The sequence below is a fragment of the Podarcis cretensis genome, assembly GCF_951804945.1.
Source record: "Podarcis cretensis genome assembly, chromosome: 2".
Lineage (NCBI taxonomy): Eukaryota > Metazoa > Chordata > Lepidosauria > Squamata > Lacertidae > Podarcis > Podarcis cretensis.
The window spans coordinates 100,503,446-100,526,490 of record NC_137171.1 but is presented as its reverse complement, the minus strand read 5'-3'; the positions used below and the strand labels follow the sequence as shown (position 1 = coordinate 100,526,490).

General features: G+C 43.3%; 1 protein-coding gene across 1 annotated transcript in view; it reads left to right on the top strand.

Annotated features, from left to right (window-relative positions):
* Window positions 1-17,050, top strand: part of LOC307208665 (monocarboxylate transporter 2-like) — a 35,053-nt gene extending 18,003 nt beyond the window's left edge. The window contains exons 3-5 of the mRNA XM_079963516.1: window positions 7,006-7,149; window positions 10,344-11,201; window positions 15,193-17,050. Coding sequence (XP_079819642.1) covers window positions 7,006-7,149; window positions 10,344-11,201; window positions 15,193-15,494 — 1,304 coding nt within the window. The 3' untranslated portion in view covers window positions 15,495-17,050. The remainder of the gene's footprint in view (window positions 1-7,005; window positions 7,150-10,343; window positions 11,202-15,192) is intronic.
* The last annotated feature ends 5,995 nt before the right edge of the window (window positions 17,051-23,045 follow it).

Here is a 23,045-nt window from a genome sequence, read left to right as displayed (position 1 = left end):
CCCTTATAATTGATATGTACATTTATTCGTATTTGAAAGCTGAAAACATATTTTTAAAACACACATACAAACACACATTAAGTACACAATTCAATCCCAAGTCAAGTACTTGAAAAGTCTAGGGATTTTAACAGGAAATTTTGTAAGCAAAAGTTGGATTGCACCCTTAATTTTAAAAGACAAATGTTTAAACATAATAGTTGTTTCTTTGTTTTTGCTTTATTATAATACTGCATTTCCTTTGCTTTTGTATGCAAATCCAAGTTTTGGTTTGCGACAGTAGTGTCTGGAATCCTTTTTTTAAAAAATTAAGTCACACAGATTTAGGTAAGTTTCTTACTTAACACCGTTATGATTAACAATAGCACTATCAATTCAGGTGAAATGTTCCTGTGTTTTGACGCTGCACTACAAACCATAATTTTGCCTTTCACTGTGGCTATGAAGGTCGCTGGACAGGAATATAACAGAGCTGTGATAGACTTAAAATATAATATGAACTAGCAATGGAGAAGAAGGTTAACTCTTTGCAACAAGGCAGGGCCGTAGCTAGGGGGTGTTTCCCACACTCTCTTTAAGAAGCCCAGTGGGAAAAGCTCCAAATTGTATCTCTTTATTATTAAGGAGCACAGCAAAAAACAGGAACTGACCCAAGCATGTGGAGTCTGACTCTGTTCATGTACTTTTTCCCTTCTTTCCACAGTTCTGCACCTTCTTCCTCGAAACCCTTCCTTCCTCTCAGGCTTCTTGCTCCCCACACCTGAGCCGCTCATAGACCAGATCACACAACTGTCTTCTAAGTAGGGTTGGCACTAGGGATGGTGTTCACTGCTGTGTCCCTGCTTGCTTAGTGCTTGTGGTTCTCATCATGCTGGTTTGGGTTGTGCTAATACTTGGTCTGCTTTAGTAGTATGGGCTTGGCCCATAGCAGGTGTATAGACCATGAACTTGACTGCTGTTGAACTTTAGCCTGTTGAGGTCTAGCACAAAAATATTGTGACTGATTTTGACTCCACTGGAAATCATCTGGCCCCAAGACACACAACATAGGAGAATGTGTGTTTTTAAAACTTTTTTTAATATTGTATATTCTCTATGGTGCTGGAGGAGACTCTTGAGAGTCCCATGGACTGCAAGAAGATCAAACCTGCAAGAAGATCAAACCTCTCCATTCTGAAGGAAATCAGCCCTGAGTGCTCACTGGAAGGACAGATTGTGAAGCTGAGGCTCCAGTACTTTGGCCACCTCATGAGAAGAGAAGACTCCCTGGAGAAGACCCTGATGTTGGGAAAGATAGAGGGCACAAGGAGAAGGGGGCGACAGAGGACGAGATGGTTGGATAGTGTTTTCGAGGTTACCAGCATGAGTCTGACCAAGCTGCGGGGGGCAGTGGAGGACAGGAGTGCCTGGCGTTCTCTGGTCCATGGGGTCACGAAGAGTCGGACACGACTAAACGACTAAACAACAACAACAATATTCTCTATTCTATAGTAAGATACGCAGCTGCTTTGAGGCTGTTAATTCTGCCTCCACAAATAAATAGCACTTGATATTCTACATTATTATTTAAACCCCGCCTCCAGTCCCCTGCACCTGAACCAGCCCACCTCCCCATGGGATCTTTTCGTTGCCTTCAGGCAGTGAGTTAAGCAGAGCTTCTGAGGTTAAGCTCAGAGAATGAGAACAGTGGTGACAATTTTGGAGTTAAGAATTTATTGAAGACTGCTCATGTGCTCTTGCATTTGAAGCAGGAGATCAGTTTGTGCACAAATGTGCAAGCTCCATCAGAGCTTGCACCTCTCACTATTAATTAACTTTATCCCACTAATTTTTACCTAGCATGCTGTTACTGGATTCAGAGGAGATCCTGATTTCTTTAAGGCAAGACACATCTGTTCAGTTAAGGGTGGAGACTGACAGAAACAATCTGGAGGCATGGGCATAGCCAGGATTTTTTTTAGGGGGGCAGAACCTCAGATTGGTATTGATATGTGTTGATTTTTAGGGGGGCAGCTGCCCCCTGCCTCCCCCTTGGCTGCACTCATGTCTGGAGGTGGACTGCTTTTAACATCATGGGCACTATTTAAAACAAGTGGTGTAAAAATGCAGGAACCTGAGTGATCTCATAGAAGTGCTATAATGAGATTGCACCTTCCAGACCTTATACTAGTTGTACAAGCCATTCATGCCTGTGTTTTATCATTCCATGATGTTTTTATTGTATTTCTGGTGTACGCTGCCACAATATTTTCATTATGAGTTGGTGGTTTATAAACGCCCTTATAAACAAATGTTAGCGGGAGTGTATATTTTGCATGCAGAAGAACTCAAGTCCAATTTTTGGCAGTTTAAAGGGCCCAGTTAGCAAGTGGTGGCTAGCAGACAGCAGGCTGCTTGACATTTTGGACAAGCAGACAATTAGTCTGACATGATCTAAGGCCGCTTCATATGTTCCAGAACAAATTCTGGACATTGAAAGACGAGCTCATATTTTCCAGTTGATAACAAGGTTGTTCATCTGCTTCAATTCCCACCCCTTCCTCTATATTAAAGGGGTGGTGGTGGCAGGCTGGAGTTGGCATTATAGTAAGTAAAAGAACCTTTAGTCATCTCAGTCACCCATCCAGAGAAATTTGCACCCCAAACTAGTTGCTAAACTCAAAACATGGAACATTTCCTTTCACATTTTGGGGAGGACACCCCCCCCCCCGCCAGAGCTTTTATTTCTGGCACAGTTATTAGCAAACTCCATGTCAGTGACAAAGAAATGGCAGTATCTCATTAACTTGTCAATGCTGGTGCTATTCATTCATTTGAAAATACACCAAAAATAATTGTAGTGACTTACTGCAAAAGGTGTGCAGATGATCTGCGGGCTGCCTTGACCACAGAATCATGGGTTTTGCATAACACACAATGCACTGGGCGATGCCCTACTTCTTAGCCTCTGCTCATTATCTGTTAGATGGGAATAATAGTCACCTACCTTAGCGATTCTTTACAAAACCTACTATTCTGAATCAGCAACGTTTGTCAATAGAAACAAGCCTTTCCAACCACTCATGAGTTGTTCATAGGTCAGTTGCCTTTGCAGGCAAATCTGCACTCTTTCTGCCTCTTGTCTACCAGAAATGATGCACTGGTATTATTTATATAATCACTCATGCTGGGGTCCAGCAGAGTTGAGCCAAGAGCATTTTGAAGGGCTCTTGAAAAGGATTCTCTTTCTTTTAAGACGTTAACTCACCCTTCAATGTGTAAACAAATGAGAGGTCATGTCGAATTAAGAGGTTGCTACTCCCGTATGTCTGATCCTGCAAAGAAGCCTTAACCAGACTCTTCCAATGATGAATAAAGGAGTATTGCACCAAAAAAAGCACTTTGCTAGGTTCCAGTGCTAAATGAATGTCCATTAATGATGCAGCGGTTGAAGCAGGAAGGCTATAGCTACAATTCCCCAATCGGTAAACAGGGTTATACTGTTTTAAGTCCAGGCTCTTCATGCTCACTTGTTTGCAGAATACAGCTGTAAACCTTTCTCAGTAGGTCAAATCAGCACTAATTCCACTGAGTTGTAGCTTGCATCCATAGTAGGGCTCTTTTAGTACAGAGGCATTTCTTTCCCACCATGAAGTGGAACAGAGGGAAATGCCCATCACCAGGGACAAAATAATCTATCATATCTGTACATAGTTATCTATATAAAATTCATCCTATAAATCATCCTTAAAAAAATCCTTTAATAATCTAGCAACGATCCACAACCAGGATCCTTCTTCAGCACCTACTCAGCAGTAAATCTCATTTGACAATGACCCCTCACAATGTATTCTTAGTGATTTCTGGCAATATTAACTCAGTTTTCATCATGGCTGATGCGTTACTGACAAATTGATCTCACCATTGCCCCTTAATTATTTTATTTATTTTCTTTCATAAAAGTTATATACAGTGATACCTCAGGTTAAGAACTTAATTTGTTCAGGAGGCCTGTTCTTAACCTGAAACTGTTCTTAATCTGAGGTACCACTTTAGCTAATGGGGCCTCCCGCTGCCGCCACACCACCAGAGTGCAATTTCTGTTCTCCTCTTGAAGCAAAGTTCTCAACCCGAGGTACTATTTCTGGGTTAGCGAAGTCTGTAACCGGAAGTGTGTGTAACCCGAGGTACCACTGTACCAGTTGATTTTACAAAAACAACAACCACAACCCTCAAAGTGGTTTTAATAAGTAAAAACAAAATAAAAAAATTCCTTCCAGTAGCACCTTAAAGACCAACTAAGTTAGTTCTTGGTATGAGCTTTCGTGTGCATGCACACTTCTTCAGATACACTGAAACAGAAGTCGGACTACTGGAAGGAATTTTTTTATTTTGTTTTGACTATGGCAGACCAACACGGCTACCTATCTGTAACTTTAATAAGTAATTTAGTAATTAGCATGTTTCTGTGTCCCATGGTAGAAGTCACAAGAAGGAACCTTTTAATAATAGGTAGAATAGATTCCTCCCAAAGCCTCAGTAGCACTTTGCCTATATACCCTGTACAGGTTGGTGCTGCTGTTGCATTTTCAGCAGGGGAAACTGCATAGATTCAGGTGAGTGAACAAAGGATCACAATACAGGACTGAACAGCTGACATTATTGCACCTGAGCAAGGAATAGTTTCTGTGCCAAGCATATACAGTACCTGCCTGGAAGCCATACACCCATGCTAAGAAATGCTAATCTCAAGTGTTGGAAGATGGATTGTGTTTACTCAGTGGCGTGGGAAATGTATTCTTGTGCACAGAATGACTTCCCATTATTATTGCTTCAGATGCTATGAACGTATGAAGCTGTCTTTTCCCAAATCACATCATCGGTTATTTTAGCACAATACTTTTTACACCAACAAGCATCAGTCCTCCCTCCTCCCTTCCAGGCTCCTGACAGGAGTATTTCCCTGGCCCTCTCCTTGGATATGCTAAGGACTAAATCTGGGACCTTTTGCATACAGATCATGTGCTTTGCAACTGAGCTATGGCTCTTCCAGGTAATCCCTGGATCAAACTGAGTCCTGCATTTAATTCCAGCACTAGAAGAAGAAGAGGGAAAAAAACATGCCAGGGTTTTTGTTTGTTCTTGCTTCCTTGCTTCCCTTCACTTTTTCATTCCTTTTCTCCTGTGACAGATGATTAATAGAATACATAGAATTCAAAAGGTCATTGAGAGGAAGGAGTGTAGTAGTCGGTTGTCTCGCTGACTTAGTCTGGGACCTGAAAAGAAGGCCAGTGCATTTGGTTATTTCTGTCTGCAGAATACCCAGCACTAAAAACCCCACACCCAGTTGAAGGCATGCAAACAAGTGTTCTTAGTGGATTTGGGGTGTGATGAGGAGCCAGAGTATTCCCTTTGCCCCCCACAATTAGAAAGAACCAGACAGCAGGCTGCTTGATGCCACTGATTGTTCTCAGATGGCATTTCTCCCTCTGCCCCCCCGCCCAGTTTTTGAAAGCTGTAGGCCGTATTGATAAAACCTTCAGCAGCTGTTGACTAGACCTCAGAGGCTACTTCCTCAACTCTAAAACTTTTCAGGGGAATCTGTCAACGCTTCTGCCACTTCTGCGGCAAGGTCAAGACAAGCACATGGCAGCTTTATGAGTGTGCCAGATCCTTGCCAGCTGTTTCTCCTAGCTTCATTTTCACCTAACTCTCCTAATTAAGAAACAGAAATATATGAATCCCCCCCTTTCCGTTTAACAGTAAGAAAAGAAGACACTTAGCATGAAGGACGACCGCCGCTCCCAATTTTTTTTTTTTGATTAAGGAGTATGGAATCAGGGCCTAAACCTGCACACAGCTATGATGATATGAACCACTCTTTTGATCTCTCTCTCTCTGCTATCTAAAGTGGCAGTTAGGCATCATAAACAGCAAAGCGTCTTGTGACACTTTTTGAGATTAATAGATGCACTTGTGGAATAATCTTCCAGCAACTTGAGCCATGCTTCATCAAATGAATGAAATGCGCTATTTCAGTTGGCAGATTATGTGAAATGACATTTCTGTTCAAAGCTGAAATGTATACAGTGTAAGCTGAGTAAGTGTTTGCAACTTCTGCAATTGGTGATATTCCTAGCTGTGCCAATTATTGCTGTTGTGCATGGCCACTGTATCTCACTAATTTACACTTGAACCTTGCATGGAAAGTCACAGACCTACGGGACCTCCTGCATTCCATGGCCCTTTGGCTTCTCTCTTTCTATTTTCTCTCTTTCTCCATAGCTATAGGTAATCTGCCAACTGCGATAATAGGCTGTGAGCATTTGGTGAAGTAGGTTCTGATCTTATGCCAGACTCCTTTCGTTAGACCTTGTAAGTTCCACAAGGATCGTCCCTGTTTTTCGTTGCAGCAGGTTAACACAGCCGTGTTCGAAATCATGTTTTCATTTTCACAAAACAACTTTGCCTTCCTATTTCGTTGTGGTAGCTCTCATGTCACTTTGCTACAGTTGTTGCGAGATCATGTTCACTGAAGGATGCTTTTTTAAAAAATGCCTTGCATTAAATTCCCGGGTGATATGGTGTTACCCAAAAACTGGGGGGGGGGGGGACATCGTGCTTTCTGTCAGGAACCTATGGAAGAACCTGGGCATGACTATAGAGTTTTTTCAGGTATGGTTTGTTCTTCATGGAGGGGCAACAACGAAAGGGCTAGGATATATGAGTGCAACATGACATGGAAGAACCTTGCACTGATAGCATATTTTCACCCACATAGCTTGTCCTTCTGGTTTACATATGGGGGGAGACCACGAGGCATCTGATGTATAGCGGTTGAATGTCATGAATGATCATACTATGCCCCTGCCAAAAAGCACCATGCAGCCATGCTCTTGCTAATAACCTGAGCATTATTGAATACTTTGAACGATTTTAACCAGTTTACCTTTGAAAGTGTATTCCCCCCCATAAATGTTTGATTTGGGGATTCATTTTCCTACTTTGATTTTATTTATTTTTTAGGTCCCATCAGCAGCATTTTGGTGAACCGCTATGGTAGCCGACCGGTGGTCATATTGGGAGGCTTGCTATGTGGCATAGGGATGGTTTCTGCATCCTTCTGCACAAGCATTTTTCAACTGTACTTATGCGCTGGGCTTATCACAGGTAATAACAAAACCTTTCTTTACTTTCCTTAGAATAATGCACACTGCAGATGTCTAATGAGGATATTTAAATCAGCCCTCACCAATGTGGTGCCCTCTGAGAGCCAGTGGGGTGGAGTGGTTAAGAGGGGTAGACTCGTAATCTGGTGAACCGGGTTTGGTTCCCCTGTCTGCATGAGTGGAATGTACTTGTTATGAGAAGGGTTATAATCTGCTTGAAGGAACAGCTGTGTGGTGTAGTGGTGAAAAGTGGTAGACTCATAATCTGGTGAACCGGGTTCGCGTCTCCGCTCCTCCACATGCAGCTGCTGGGTGAGAAGTCACACTTCTCTGAAATCTCTCAGCCCCACTCACCTCACAGAGTGTTTGTTGTGGGGGAGGAAGGGAAAGGAGATTGTTAGCTGCTTTGAGACTCCTTTGGGTAGTGATAAAGTGGGATATCAAATCCAAACTCCTCCTCCTCCTCCTCCTTCTCTGGACGTTTTGGGACTACAGCTCCTGCCACCCTCAGCCAGCATAGCCATGCTGGAATGGGGTAATGGGAATTGTACTCCAAATAAACAAATGTGAGCGTGGTGGGACCGAGAGAAGAGCCTCTCCTGTGGATCTCAGAACCTGGGCAGGTTTGTATGAGGGAATACGGTCTTTTAGATACCTTGGGCCTTATAGGCTTTATAGGTCATCACCAGCGCTTCGAATAGACTGGTAGCCAATGGAACTGCTGTAACATATGCTCGCTATAGCCAGCCCTAGTTGGCAACCTGGCTGCAGCTCTTTGAACCAGTTGCAGTTTCTGAGCACTTTTCAAAGAGCTCGTTACAGCAATCCAAATGGGATGTAATTAAGGCGTGTGCCACTATTGCTAAATCGGACATCTGAAGGAATGGGTGCAGCTGGCACACTGGTTTTAACCCTGAAAATGCACTTCTGGCTGCTGCAGACATCCATGCTTGGGGCTGAGTCCAGGAGCACAGCCAAACTGCTAGGGTGTGTCTTCATGGATAGTGCTACCCTATTCAACACAGGCTGAATCCCTATTCCTTGTTCTGCCTTCCGACTGACCAAGAGGAAAATTATCTGTTTAGAGGAGGAGGAGGAGGAAGAGGAGTCTGGATTTGATGCCCCGCTTTATCACTACCCTAAGGAGTCTCAAAGCAGCTAACAATCTCCTTTCCCTTCCTCCCCCACAACAAACACTCTGTGAGGTGAATGAGGCTGAGAGACTTCAGAGAAGTGTGACTGGCCCAAGGTCACCCAGCAGCTGCATGTGGAGGAGCGGGGACGTGAACCTGGTTCACCAGATTACGAGTCCACTGTTCTTAACCACTACACTGGCTCTTTAGAGTTTAAACATAACACATTACATTACTTGGTATACTAAATTCTTTTACTGCATCTGAATTTTGAGGGTCTTTTTTCTTTCCTATACTCAACTTATCAGCCTGGCTTTAATTTTAAAATAAAAAAAAATTATGGACAGGTTGAAGGAAACAAAGATGGCTGTTGATCCCCTTCAACTCACACATGAGTCATAGTTTCTAACAGCGCAAGGAAATACAGTGGTGCCCCGCAAGACAAATGCCTCGCAAAACGGAAAACCCGCTAGACGAAAGGGTTTTCCGTTTTGGAGGTGCTTCGCAAAACGAATTTCCTATGGGCCTGCTTCGCAAGACGAAAATGTCTTGTGAGTTCCTGCGGGTTTTTTCCCCTTTCCCCCCCTTTTTCTAAGCCGCTAAGCCGCTAATCAGTTGATCCGCTAAGCCGCTAATCAGTTGATCCGCTAAGCCGCTTATCAGCTGATCCGCTAAGCCGCTAAGCCGCTTATCAGCTGATCCGCTAAGCCGCTAAGCCGCTTATCATCTGATCCGCTAAGCCGCTTATCAGCTGATCCGCTAAGCCGCTTATCAGCTGATCCGCTAAGCCGCTAATAGCACTAATCTGCTAAGCCGCTAATGGGCTTGCTTCGCAAGATGAAAAAACCGCAAGACGAAGAGACTCACGGAACGGATTCTTTTTGTCTTGCGAGGCACCACTGTACTTTGTGTACTTATAAAACACAAACATTCCACTGTAAAATTTCCATCTGCATATATGGCATATGTGGTATCTTTTGCTGCTGCCATGATTGCACAATTACGAGTTTTCTTGAAGAGATTTTCCTTCAACATTATTCTGTGCATAGGCTTGCTCTGAATCTAGTTTGTGGATGGAATCTTGAGAGTAGTTGGAGAATTCATTGGCATACAGGAAATCTTTTTACTCCTACCAAGCTTTTTTAAAAAACAAAGAAAAAGCTTAGAATCCAGATTTCAGATCTCATGCTGAGTGGACAATTGTTTGTTTTGTTTCTGAGAAAGAAGTTTCAGCATGCACAGCGAACTACCATTTCCAGGATTCTTTGGGGGATGGCAAGAGAGTTCAACTTATATAAAACTAAGAAAGATACACAATCTTGTGCAACTTTTTCAGTCTTGGGTCCACAGATGTGGTTGGACTACAACTCTCATCAGCCCTAGCTAGCAGAACCAGTGGTCAGGGATGATGGGAGTTGTAGTCCAACAACATCTGAGGACCCAAGGCTGAGAATGGCTGGTCTAGTGACCACAGTCTCCTCAGGAGCTGAAATTTTAAAGGTTTCCTAGCTTTTCTTTCTCATTTCACTTCATCTTTTGATGAAGAAGACGGTTGTCTGCAAAAGCTCATATCACCTTAAGCTCTTCTTCTGCAACCAAGGAATTAAAAAGCTAGATTCCAGCACAGGACTGCTGGATTAGAACATATCCAGAAGTACGATTTCCTATCCTATTACAGATGTTAATTAACATGGCTGCTCTAGCTTGATTGTATTATCAGTAATTACTGCTGGTGTGAATGATCATTTGTGCTTCTTCTGCATACATTTAAGCTTTAATCGAATTGTCACAGACAGCTCTTTTTGCATTTCATTACCATTTGACCCCAGAGTTTATCATTTCCCTCTCTAGCTTGTGTGTGTAGGTATACACTTCCCCACTGAGAACAATACCTCATTCATCATGCTACAATAAATCTAGTCGCAAGGGGGCATGAGGCTCCTTTGTTGTCTTTGATGCTGAAAGGACAACATGGCTACCCCTATGAGGCACATGGTCAGTCCCTGCTGTGCTGGAGTACATTTTGCCTTCTGAATTAATTCTATCTCTGTCTCTGTTACAGGACTTGGCCTTGCCCTCAACCTCCAGCCTTCTGTGATCATCATTGGAAAGTACTTCCTGAAGAGACGTCCAATAGCCAACGGCCTCGCCATGGCAGGAAGCCCTGTCATGCTTTGTACGCTTGCTCCCTTGAACCAGCTCCTTTTCGACAACTTTGGGTGGAGGGGGAGCTTTTTCATTCTTGGGGCGATACTACTGAACTGCTGTGTGGCTGGAGCCCTCTTCAGGCCCATTGGCGCACCAGCTGGCCCCTCTGAGAGGCAAACAAATAAACAAGCAAAAGAGACTTTAGCTAAAGAACAGCTTGATATGGGCATAGCTGAAATGGCTGACCCTGGAGACGAAGAGAAGGAGGAGAAAGACTGTTGCGAAAACTTTAACAAATTCCTTGATTTATCTCTTTTCAAGCACAGGGGCTTCCTGATCTATTTGGTAGGGAATGTGCTGATGTTTCTGGGCTTTTTTGCCCCTATTGTTTTTTTGGCTCCTTACGCAAAGCACCTTGGGATTGATGAATATTCAGCAGCTTTCCTCCTTTCAATTCTGGCAATAGTCGATATGATAGCTAGGCCAGCTACGGGGCTCATTGCCAACAGCAAGTGGGTCAGGCCAAAGATTCAGTATTTCTTCAGCTTCTCCATTGCTTTTAATGGCACATGCCATCTGCTGTGCCCATTAGCAACAGGCTATACAGGCCTGGTAGTGTATTCCATCTTCTACGGGCTGGCCTTCGGTATGGTTTGTGCAATGCTGTTTGAAACTCTCATGGACCTGGTTGGTGCCAGCCGATTCACAAGTGCTGTTGGACTCGTCACTATAGTGGAATGCTGCACCATCTTACTTGGGCCACCTATTGGGGGTAAGGATATTTCTATACTTCCGCTCATTGTTCTGTTTTGACTTTGAGTAGGGGAAATCATGTTTTAAGGTGTGCTCCACCACTTCGAATGTTGACCCACCATTTCTTCCTTTTGCTGGACCAAACCCTCTTTCCTTGAGTTTTCCAGCAATGCAGTTTCAATGGGACATGCTCCCAGGTAAGATTGCAGCTTGAATGGCAACAGATATAAGATGGCTGGCCACCACGAGCTCTGTCCCCTGGTTGAAAACGCAGCACAGCTAGAAAGTTCAGTTCCCCTACAAACTAATTGAAATGGGTCTTGCGGAGCTGAAGTGCCAAATCAAAGTTTCTTCTTCAAACAAATTCAGATGAACATAGTGAAATCTCTGCTGCTTAAATGTAAGGTATTTGCAAGCTAAGATGTAACTCCACTGCTGAGATGTAACCTTGCAAGACCTTAGGTTCCTCTGCTGGCAAACTAAGTGGATAATACTTAGATTAGAATTTGAAGAGTGACACATGGTTGTCATCTTTATATGTTTGCTTTTAGGAATTAAGACCTTTTAAATTTAGTAGCACTTCTTTCTGAGCAGACATGTGAATTCTAGCCACGTTTCCCTCCCTCTGCCATACCAAGAATTCAGGTTGGGCAACAGGGGTTTATATGGTCAATTACACAGGAAGCTACACAGGCCTCTCTTCAGTAAACAGTTCTAAACAAATACGAAACCTTCCAGAGCTGGGGGTGGGTGGGTGGAGGAGCTGGTTGCAAGTGCTGGAATCCACACATGTTTTTATTGTATAATCCTTGCTTTTTGTTCTTCAGAGGTATAACTGTTCAATCAAAAGCTTATTAACTTCAAACAACAACAGAAACCCTCTGATAGCAAAATCTGCTCTCTACGAGAAAGCTCTGCAGGAGTTGTGTCAATATGACAAAACTTTTGAAAGGGGGAAATTAGATGCAATATTCATGTAACTTTCAGAATAAAATCCCTTTAACCATCCACAGATGCAGTGACAGTGGGTTTCAGTTTTATTACAATGCGAGCATCATTTCATTAGTAGGTGCCATTCCTGCTAACACTTGTTGTGTTCTGCAACTATTGTATGAGGCCATGTTCCCAGATAACTTGCTAGAGCTATAATTCCAAAATGGTGGTACCCCTAGGGAACAGCCTTGTGGATAAGCTTTTGGTGGTTACTTGTGATATTAACTTGGCACGTGCACACCAAGTACGTAGTATTTGCTGGCATTTTAACTGCAGCACATTGATTAGTGCTAAGATTTATTTATCTGCCTCATAGGACTGCATCTAGGTGGCATTCAGCTCTACTGTTTAATTACACCCTGACATAAATGGTGCCGCTTCTCATGAATGAAATTTGAGTTGTTGCAACAGCCAGCTCTCCTGCTTGGTTCCATTGCTGTAAGATGCAAAGTCAGCCCATAATAAATCCATTCTAATCAATGAGGGGGCTGGTCTGGTATGCATTACCAAGGCCTGGCAAGAGGGAGGGGCTGATCTAACCCAGCACTTTCCCACTGGGTACTTACTGCAGCACCAGTGCAAGTTGCGCTAAGATGAAAAGAGAATGGAATTGAACTAAGATGGAAGAGAAATGGATGTGATGTACCAGGGTGGTAGTAAATTGCAAGTGGTTGATCTTAGTAAATGTTTTGGGGAACTGCTACAGTATTCTACACACTTATGAGAGCAGCAGTCTTTTGCAGACCTTGGGATAATTTAGCTAGATATAAATCTTTGCATAGTTATAGGATAAAAGTTGCCTCTAAACTTTTTTTTTGTCTCAGTGCTGGACTAAAGAGAGTATTTCAACAAGGACATAAATGACCAAATATGGTAGGCTCAGTAATATATAGGATCAGTGCCATCCTCTCACTGCACAGGGTTTGTGTTGGATTCTGTGGTTTGCATTCACAAATTAACAGAACAGCTCCACTTGCATTTAAATTTACTTTATCCCTATGGATTACAGTGGGACTGAAATGGCTTTGGACCATTTCCTACCTAGATGGTTGGTGGGTTAGAAGATATAACCATTAAAATGCAACTGCTTAGTGGGTAATATTGTAACTTATGCTACCCCAAAAGCATTGCCAGGCAAATGGACCTCCGATAGTGTAATTCAAAAGATTTACAAAAATGCAGGCCCCTTTTTTGTTTTGTTTTATTACCTTGATGAGCAATTCACTTCTTCCCTTTTTGTCCTTTGCATGGAAGAACACCTGCACATTACCTTCCTTTTGAGGGGAAACTTTATTCCATTCAGGATAACTTGGATTTCGTTTTAAAGCAGCCATTTCCCAAGTTATATACAATTTTATGAAGCAGATTAAGCTAATTGCTAAACCTTGGTAATGAGGCCAGAAACTGCTGTGTAATAGTTTGCAATATGAGTTTTGCAGCATTGTTTCCTCCATTTTAATAAGCAGCACATTGATTAGTTCTTTGGCATTTAATAACCTACCACTGCGTTTTGCTTTAATGAACTAAGTAAATTGTTCCTAGTGTGCTTTATGACATTGCCTTACTCTCAAAGGGGGGAACAGGGTGAGACTCTTCTACTGCTGAATTCTCCAGTACTCTCCTCATTAAAGCGCTTGGTGAAATGTATTTAGCAGACCTCTAGGTCATTCTGATTAGCAGAAAGTGAGAATTACTGCAATTAGCCTCCGGCTAGGTGGGGGGCAGACAGCAAACAAGAGGGGACATGATAGAAGTATATAAAATTATGCAAGTTGTGGAGAAAGTGGATAGAGAGACATTTTCCTCACTCTCTCGTAATACTGAAACCCATGGTCATCCAGTGAAGCCGGAATGGAAAATTTAGGACAGGCAAAAGAAAGTATTGTTACACGCTACCCTGATGTCCGAGAGGTGCAAAATTCCAGGGGTTGCAGGTGCGCTTTAACCCAGGGCCTGTGTTTCCTTTTAGACCAGGGGTTGTCAAGCTGGTCCCTACTGCCCATAGTGGGCGTTTCAGGATTCTAGGTGGGCGGTAGCACTGGCGGAGGAAGAGGAGTGCAGAGGGAGCGCACCGCTCCCAGCAGTGCAGTCCCGGTGGGGTGCCATTATGGCTGCCCCCCCGCCCGTGCTGGGCGCCATGCCCCCAGGACGCGCATCAGCCCTGCCCCTGCCTGCTCTCCACCCCCCGGTGCCGGAGCATGAAGCTCCGCTACTGGGCGGTAGGGGGTTCTACAGCACAAGCTGAATGTTCCTTCCATCAAGCACTGGTGGGCGGTAAGGAAATTTTACCATCAAGAAAGATGCATTGGTGGGCCGTAGGTATAAGAAGGTTGACTGTTTTAGACAATGAAGCACAGAGGAGGCTGTGGTGTCTTTATGATATATTTACACATAAACACAACCTGAATCTAATGAAGGGATCTCCAGCATTGCATTACAAGTAGTTCTGGTTTCTCCTGTAGCCACAACATTGGATTCAAAACAGACATTGGCATCCTGCTTTTTGACTCTTTCTCCAACCCACTGCTAAGTAACTCTGTTCCTTAACTCCTGCCATACTAAACTCTAACCTCCCTTAAAACTCTGGCACTGCCTTTTAACTAAACCCTTAGTTGAGGGAGGGAGGAAACCCACACACTTGCACATGGGGGCCACTGCAGAAAAGCCCTATTCTTGTGTTGCCGCCCTCAGTACCTCTAATGGGGGAGGCACACGAAGAAGGGCCTCAGAGGATGATCTCAGGGGCCAGTTTGGTTCTGAACCTTTGGCAACCTGGGTTCAGAGCCCTGTTGGGTCATAGAAACATCGTTGTGTAGTACTTACAAGGCTTAGTGCTCCCCTCTGTGAAACTGTACAGTTAGTCAACCTTTGATCTCTTTGTTTTTTTGGGCCGGAGTTACTACTTAATACACGCTTGATTGATTATTTATCCAGCTGAATAGGCTGAAAGTAATGATTAATCCTGTTAAGGTTCCTTTTTGGTTGATTGACAGCCCTTTTTCTTTCTCCCTTCGCAGGAACTCTCATTGACATGTTTGGGGACTACAAATACATGTTCATCAAGTGTGGGGCAGTGATGGTGCTGGCTGGGCTATTCCTCTTCATTATGAATTACTACAACTACAGAATGCTTGCAAAAGAGGAGAAAGCAAGGAAAAAGATTGAAGCGCAAAAGAAGGACGATGGACCCGTAAGGACAGTAACTGCAGAAGGAAATGCCACGGGAGCAGAAGAGATGAACGGTGGCCCCGAAGCAGTCCCTCTGGGAAGTGAAGAGGAAGCACTAAAAAATGGGGCAAACATCACAAGTGAAGCCTAAATCTGCATCACCTGATTTTCTGAATGGGAAATAGCTCTTTCGTATTTCTTAAAGTGACTTCAGATGTACAGCATTTATAGATGGCCTTCACACACTATTGCCTCCCTGCCCCCCGCTGACTCCCAAAGCCTAGAAGCAAATAACAAGCCCAGTTTCCTACGAGCACACAGCAAATGCTACGTAGTGCTCATTATTACACTATTTCAAATCTGTATAAGCTTAGAGCCTTCCCAGCCACTTAGGCAGCGAATACTTTCCTCCTTGTTTAGTCCCAGACAACTGCCTATGTCGTAGCTTCGTGCCTGTGCCCCTCACTCAAAATGGCCCCAAAATGGAAGAACCAGGGAACATTTTGTAGGAAAAGTTGCATGGCATTGGGGAAATTGCTCACCCACAGTGGATCCTCTACATTGGAGAGTCAGCATTCCTTCTCCATGGCCTCTAACAGAGAAGAGCCACAGATCAGCAGTAAAGTACATGCTTTGTGTGCAGAATATCCCAAGCATCTCTAGAAAAAAAGGTACTGAGTACCAGGCCTGAGAAAGAACATAAGAGCCTGCTGGATCAGGCCAGCTCATCATCAGTTGCAATATGGGAAAACCCAAAGGCAACAGAATTGTCCCCTCTTGCCGTTTCCAACAACTGGTGTTCAAAATACTGCCTCTGACTGTGGAGGTAGAAAATACCCACCGGGGTAGCCTTGTCCTCCATGAATTTGTCTAATCCTCTTTTAAAATGGCCTCTTCCTAAGAGCTACTGCTAGCCAGAGTGGACAGTGCTCTCTTAGAAGGATCCACGGTTTGACTTGGTATAAGGGATGCTCGTATTTTCATTACTCTTTCATAGCTTATAATTCACAGTGCCTGCTGTATAGCTGGGGGTGTACACAGCTGGCCTCTTCTGGTGGCGATCTGGTGCACAGAACAAAAGAAGTGAAGAGAGAGACCAAGAGAGCTAAGTGTTGCCACTGACTACTCTTGTTGAGAAACACCCATTTGACATTCGGACCCAGTCATGTGATGGTTGCTCATCACTTTTTCCAACAGGAGAGTTTTCTGGATCTAGGCCTATGAGGTCTTAACATTATGAACGTGCATAAGAACAACATACAGTTCAAATGACTAGGTTGCACTACACAGTTCAGTTTCATGTTTACTAACATAAACAGTAATTCACTGCTAATATAAAGCTTACCAAAGTTTTGTTGTTGTTGTTGTTGTCTGGCCTGTAAATTCTGGTTAGATTTAGACAACTTCCAGATAGACTGTACAAACCCCAATTCATGCATTGTCCCAGAATGCCTCTAAAACCTGTCCTAAGACTTTTGCACAAGACATAGTCCTAACCTGATCATTCAGCAACCATTTCCTCTGTTGTCATTTTATGACTGACACAAACTGCACACAGAGCTCCACACCAGATATTTCCCCAGAAACACAGATTCAATTCCTCTCTTTTTTTAAACAACCTGGCCATTCATTATCAGGAAGGCTTCCAAGTAATGTCAAAAATCATGAGCTTGGTTTGTTACAAATAAAGGCATTATTTTACTGCCACTGAATTTTATTATTATAAAGGTTTCCAGTGAAGCTGAGCGCAAGAAGACATTTTTCTGATAAAATTGTCTGAGTTTTTTCTTTTTCTCACCTAACCCCAGGGGGAAATAAAGAGACCACTTTGCAGAATTGGGTACTGAAACTTATACATCAATGTAATATGTGTACATTTATTTGCTGCCACAGCCAAAATTAAAGGGCATCTCACCCCCCAAAATGCTTGTGGAGATTGATGAGGCCAGCAAGCTGATAGTTCAGCTTCCCTGACATATAACATGTGAGTTAGACCCCAAGTCAGGCTCAAATCTACGAGAGCGAAACTAGGGACATTAGCGATTGAGTCAAGGGAATTTTGGGGTAGAGAACGTGGATGGTCCTTTGCAGAGAATTAAAATCCAGGAGCTCCAAACCTCAGGCAAAATTTACTTTGCCTGAAGCTGATGGATACCAGATATAGTTGCCAAGATGAACATGCGCTGCTTTATCTGGCAGAACTACCTGAACATTTTAAAGAAAGAAAGTGGACCTGTTTTGACACAGTGTGCTTCCTTCTCTGAGAAGCACTCAGAGAGGAATCCTTTGAAGAATGTTAATATAAAAATGCAAACTCCACATGATCCCAAAATCCACAGGAACCAGCAGGAGTTTCTTCCCCAGAAGATGCTTCCACTGTGAAGAGTTTTTTTTTCTGTCCAGGGGGTGTTCCTCTCTGAAGATTCCTTCCTGAAGTTCCTGAGGGAAGGGGGCTTTTTTAAAAAGTGAAGACATAGTCTACACATTAATTAGCAAAAACTATGGTTATTTTAATCAAATTTCAATAACATCAGAGTAAAAAAAAAAGACTTTTAAGTAACTTCATTAGTACTGTGAGAGAATCAGGCACATTAAAAGGCATGTTGACACTGATTTCTCAACTAAACCTTCAGTTTTTATTGCCTGAGGTTCTTCTTGGAAGGACAATAGTTGCGTGCCAAGGCACCTAAGCAACAAAATTCCCAGGAGAACAATAAAGCACAGGGACACGTTGTATTTTGGTTTATGGGTTCAAATAGGCTTTATTGGATACAGATGTGAGTGGTTTGGCTTAGGCATCGGGGTGAAGCCAGGCTATATCTTGACTCCTGCCCATCTGCAGAGAGTCCACTTAAGGGTAAACCGCCAATGGGGGCACCCTATGACTTACATCAAATAGAGACACCCCGAGGGGTCACCGTAGGGGCTGTGACATGGCCCTAGCCCACGTTCAGACTTCAGACAGGATTCACACCCCGGATCTCCTAACACCGCCCACTGGCAAAAGATGAACAGACTTATCAAACCTGAAAGGCAATCATTTGCTAGCTTTGCATGCAACCACTGACACTTATTCTTACCATTTGATGAGGGAAGAAGTAAAGGGTATAAAGTTTTGTGTCAGTGCCTGTGCCTGTATTTGGAACAGAAGCTCAGTCTGCTGATGTTAGGATGTGTTAATGTTTATCCCAATGCTGCAAGAAGCTTCACCTGCCAATTAGCAGAGATTAAAACTGCACAGAAGATGGCCAGGTAGCCCCTCACTCTACAACTGGCAACATAAGCTAATAAAGGACCAGATATATTTATGTAACCTATACAGTACAATTCTTGAAGACCCCTCAGTGCTGGCCGACAAACCGTGAATCTGTTGTCATCTCCCTTTATTAATTGGTATATACGTTTTAGTCTGGTGAAAGCTTTAAGCTGCGATCCTGTTTATTAATTAAGATTTATATGCCACTTTTTACTTTTTTTTAAATCACTTCCTAAGTGGTTTTCATAAAATGGCATAAAATATTCTTTAAAAATAACCATAGACTTTGAAAAGAGACATCATGACATTATCAACATATTTAAAAACCCAACAGATTGAAAACAAAACAACAAAAACAAGTGCACACAATGAAGTACATGCATTGGGTATGCTTACATAAAAAAGAGAAAAGTTCTTAGCATGCATCAGATACTAGGAAGTCAGTCCCATTGAGTTAAATGGGACTCCCTTCCTAGCACATTTTGTACATTATGGTGGGATTTCACATTTTATGCAAGATGTGTTTTCCAGCTAACCAGAACAACAGATCTCAGTCACCAATCCATGCAGTTATTTGTGTAAATGCTGCAGTTAACTGACCCCAAACATACTGGCATCTACTCTTTTCTTGAGCAGCTTCTGAAGAAGCAGCAGCACATAAATCTTCAGATACACACATTTCCCTGCCCCCTTCTATACCCATGTGCTGCAGCACTAGGACAAACTTGACTGAAAGGCTAGCTATGCTTATGAGGACAGCTGATAACTTAAGGAACAGGATATTTAAACAAAGCCTTCCTGTTGAGATAATGTAGGCAGCCACCATATCTAGTTTTCAAAACAACAGAGGTTCCTCTTTTCAACCGGGTGCATTCCTGTGGCTGGATGGAGACCAAAAAAACTGATTAGCAAGCAAACAAAAGCACACACCAGTACAGTCTTACTCTTCTTTCAACATAAGCCTCTTTTTGGCAGGCCAGATCCTTTTGCCCGGAACATCCCAAACAGCATTAGAAGCAAATTGGGAGGCGAAATAAAACTTTGTGACCTGGATTGCAGGTGGAACCTCATACAAGCTCCCTCTCGGTCGAACTGCAGTCCTCTGGACTGCCAAACAGTCTGATTCCAAATATTGAGGGATACGGGAACAATTGCCCATAGCAGAGTATATGACAGAATGGAAAGCCAGAGGAACATATACAAATGTTTATACAAATAATTGCAGATGTGGGAAGGAACGCGGATTTTTCTCACCTGACTATTCTACCTGCAGGCATGGTCTGGAACAGGGTGGAGAGTCTCTCAGCCTCGGGGGCCACATGTGGTCTGTTAGACTTCTTTCTCTGGCCCTGAAGGCTACACCCCCAGCCACACTGACTTTCCCCAGTTCACACCTTTCCCCAGCCTTGCTGCACACTCTCCCTGAGTATGTTTGTCTTTCTGAAAGGTGCTGTTGAACTTTGTGCTTCTTTCTGCTTCTTGTCTGGACAGAGGATAGAGAAGTGTGTGTGTGTGTGTGTGTGTGTGTGTGTGTGTTAGAAAGTGGCCTTCTGTATAAAAACAAAATTTACATCTGTTGCTCCACCCACTTTCTCTCCAGCCCTGCCCACCATTGGCATGTGGCCCAGAGAAGGTTATCTGAAAAACTGAAAATGGTTTTGCAGGCAGTAATAATAATAATAATAATAATAATAATAATAATAATAAATTTTTATTTATATCCCGCCCTCCCCAGCCAAACCTGGGCTCAGAGCGGCTAACAACAATAAAAGTAACACAACGGTCTAAAATCAATTCATTTTAAAATCAATTCAAAATCAAATTAATGGCAACCATTGGGCTAGAGTTCTGTGAAGATTGCCAAAGAAGGGGGTCAGACTGTGCCTTGGCCAAAGGCCTGGTGGAACAGCTCTGTTTGTTAAGTTTCTCGCAGAGTCCAAAAGATGGGGAAAGAGCCTTCCTCCACTCACAGCTCATTCTTTACCCTCTGCTTTCTTTCCATTGAACATCTATAACTCTCTAAACCAGGGGTCAGCAAACTTTTTCAGTAGGGGGCTGGTCCACTGTCCCTCAGACCTTGTGAGTGGCCGGACTATATTTTGAAAAAATAATAATGAACGAATTCCTATGCCCTAGGCAGGCCCCACAAGTAACCCAGAGATGCATTTTAAATAAAAAGAGATCTGCACTGGCTCCCAGTACGTTTCCGAGCACGATTCAAAGTGTTGGTGCTGACCTTTAAAGCCCTAAACGGCCTCGGTCCTGTATACCTGAAGGAGCATCTCCACCCCCATCGTTCAGCCCGGACACTGAGATCCAGCGCCGAGGGCCTTCTGGCGGTTCCCTCATTGCGAGAAGTGAGGCTACAGGGAACCAGGCAGAGGGCCTTCTCGGTAGTGGCGCCCGACCTGTGGAATGCCCTCCCATCAGATGTCAAAGAGATAAAGAATTACCTGACATTCAGAAGACATCTTAAGGCAGCCCTGTTCAGGGAAGTTTTTAATATGTAATGCTGTATTGTTTTTAACACTGATTGGGAGCCGCCCAGAGTGGCTGGGGAAACTCAGCCAGATGGGCGGGGTATAAATAATAAATTATTATTATTATTATTATTATAAAAAGACACATTCTACTCATGTAAAAACATGCTGATTCCCAGACCATCCATGGGCCGGATTTAGAAGGTGATTGGGCCGCATCCGGCCCCCAGGCCTTAGTTTTCCTACCCATGCTCTAAACCATACAGTAGGGTTGCCATATTTCAAAAAGTGAAAACCAGGACACCTTGAAAGTTGTTGAGCAAACCCCAAAGTTGTTGAGGTTTTTTGTTTGTTTGTTTTTTGTTTACAAAAACGCCAAAAAACCCTCACAATCTTTTGAATGAGTTGACTAAGATCCAGGACAAAGCACCACCTTTTGGAAATTCCCCCCGGACATTAATTCCGCCTTGGAAATACCGGTAATGTCTGGACTTATGGCAGCACTACCATACAGTAAAATGGAAAAATTGAACAAAGATAAGTAGAAGCTTATTTGGGGCAATTGATTTGGTTCAAAACCAGAAAGCTTTTGTTTCCCAACTACAATATATAATGAAGCAAGCTTGCAGACTTCGATGCAGCATATGACAGTGACATTCTGTTTTCGACTTCTCAGGTTACTTCTTCTTCTTACTATTTTCATTCTTGATAATAAGAAACATGGGCATTCAAAGTTCTCCCCCATTCTTTAAAACAGAGTGTCAAAATGGGATGTGCCATCATTTCTAACAACGCTTAGAATGTCAATAATGTTGTCCTGGGTTGTACTTCAACATGTATTAAGGTTTGTTAAGGGATTAAGCCTTTTTTCTTCTGCTGCTGAGAGCACTATGCAGAGGGCTTTGAACCAAGGCCACAGGGTAACAGTTTGCACTGGGGTCCGAAATATGCTTTGCTCAAAGGCTACTCAGGCCTGCTTGCCCGCTGCAAGAATAATGATGTGTAAAGTATATTCAGCACCACAATCCAGCATCATTAATACAGGGCTGAGGTAAGAGAAATTCTCACACGGAGTGTCACAAAAGCAGAGCGTACAAAGTTGAACTCATCTTCACACTAACAGCCTCTTAAATCCTTACCTCTCTGGCATGAGGAATGAAAAAGTGGACAATTCTAGCAAGTGCCAAAATGTCTCCTAAGTAGCAAATAAGCACAAACAAAATGCAGCCCAAGGCCTGATCCGATGCATGTTCAGTGCCACCTAGGTAAAGGTAAAGGGACCCCTGACCGTTAGGTCCAGTCGTGGCCGACTCTGGGGTTGTGGCGCTCATCTCGCTTTATTGGCCGAGGGAACCGGCGTACAGCTTCTGGGTCATGTGGCCAGCATGACTAACCCACTTCTGGCAAACCAGAGCAGCACACGGAAACGCCATTTACCTTCCCGCCGGAGCAGTACCTATTTATCTACTTGCACATTGACGTGCTTTCGAACTGCTAGGTTGGCAGAAGCAGGGACCGAGCAACAGGAGCTCACCCTGTCGCGGTGATTCGAACCGCCAACCCTCTGATCGGCAAGTCCTAGGCTCTGTGGTTTAACCCACAGCGCCACCCGCGTCCCTCAGTGCCGCCTACTCTCATGCAAACACAAGTACTGTACTAGTGGTCTTTTCATAGAAGTTTCTTTTTCTTTTGTCTTATACTCTATGTACATGACCCACACATGCATTTCCAGGTTTTCCCCAGAACTGTCCCCATTCATTTATTTTATTTGCAAACACCTTTTTGATGTATAAGATTGCGGGTTCACACACAGGATGATTCCATACGGACATGTATCTCTTAGGAGAAATTTGTACTAAAATGCTGACGAATTTTCACAGGGACTTTTTTTTAAAAAAGTAACAAACTGATATGAAAATGTGGAGAGTTGAACTTAAAATTGTTTTTTTTTTTAAAAAAAGAGAAA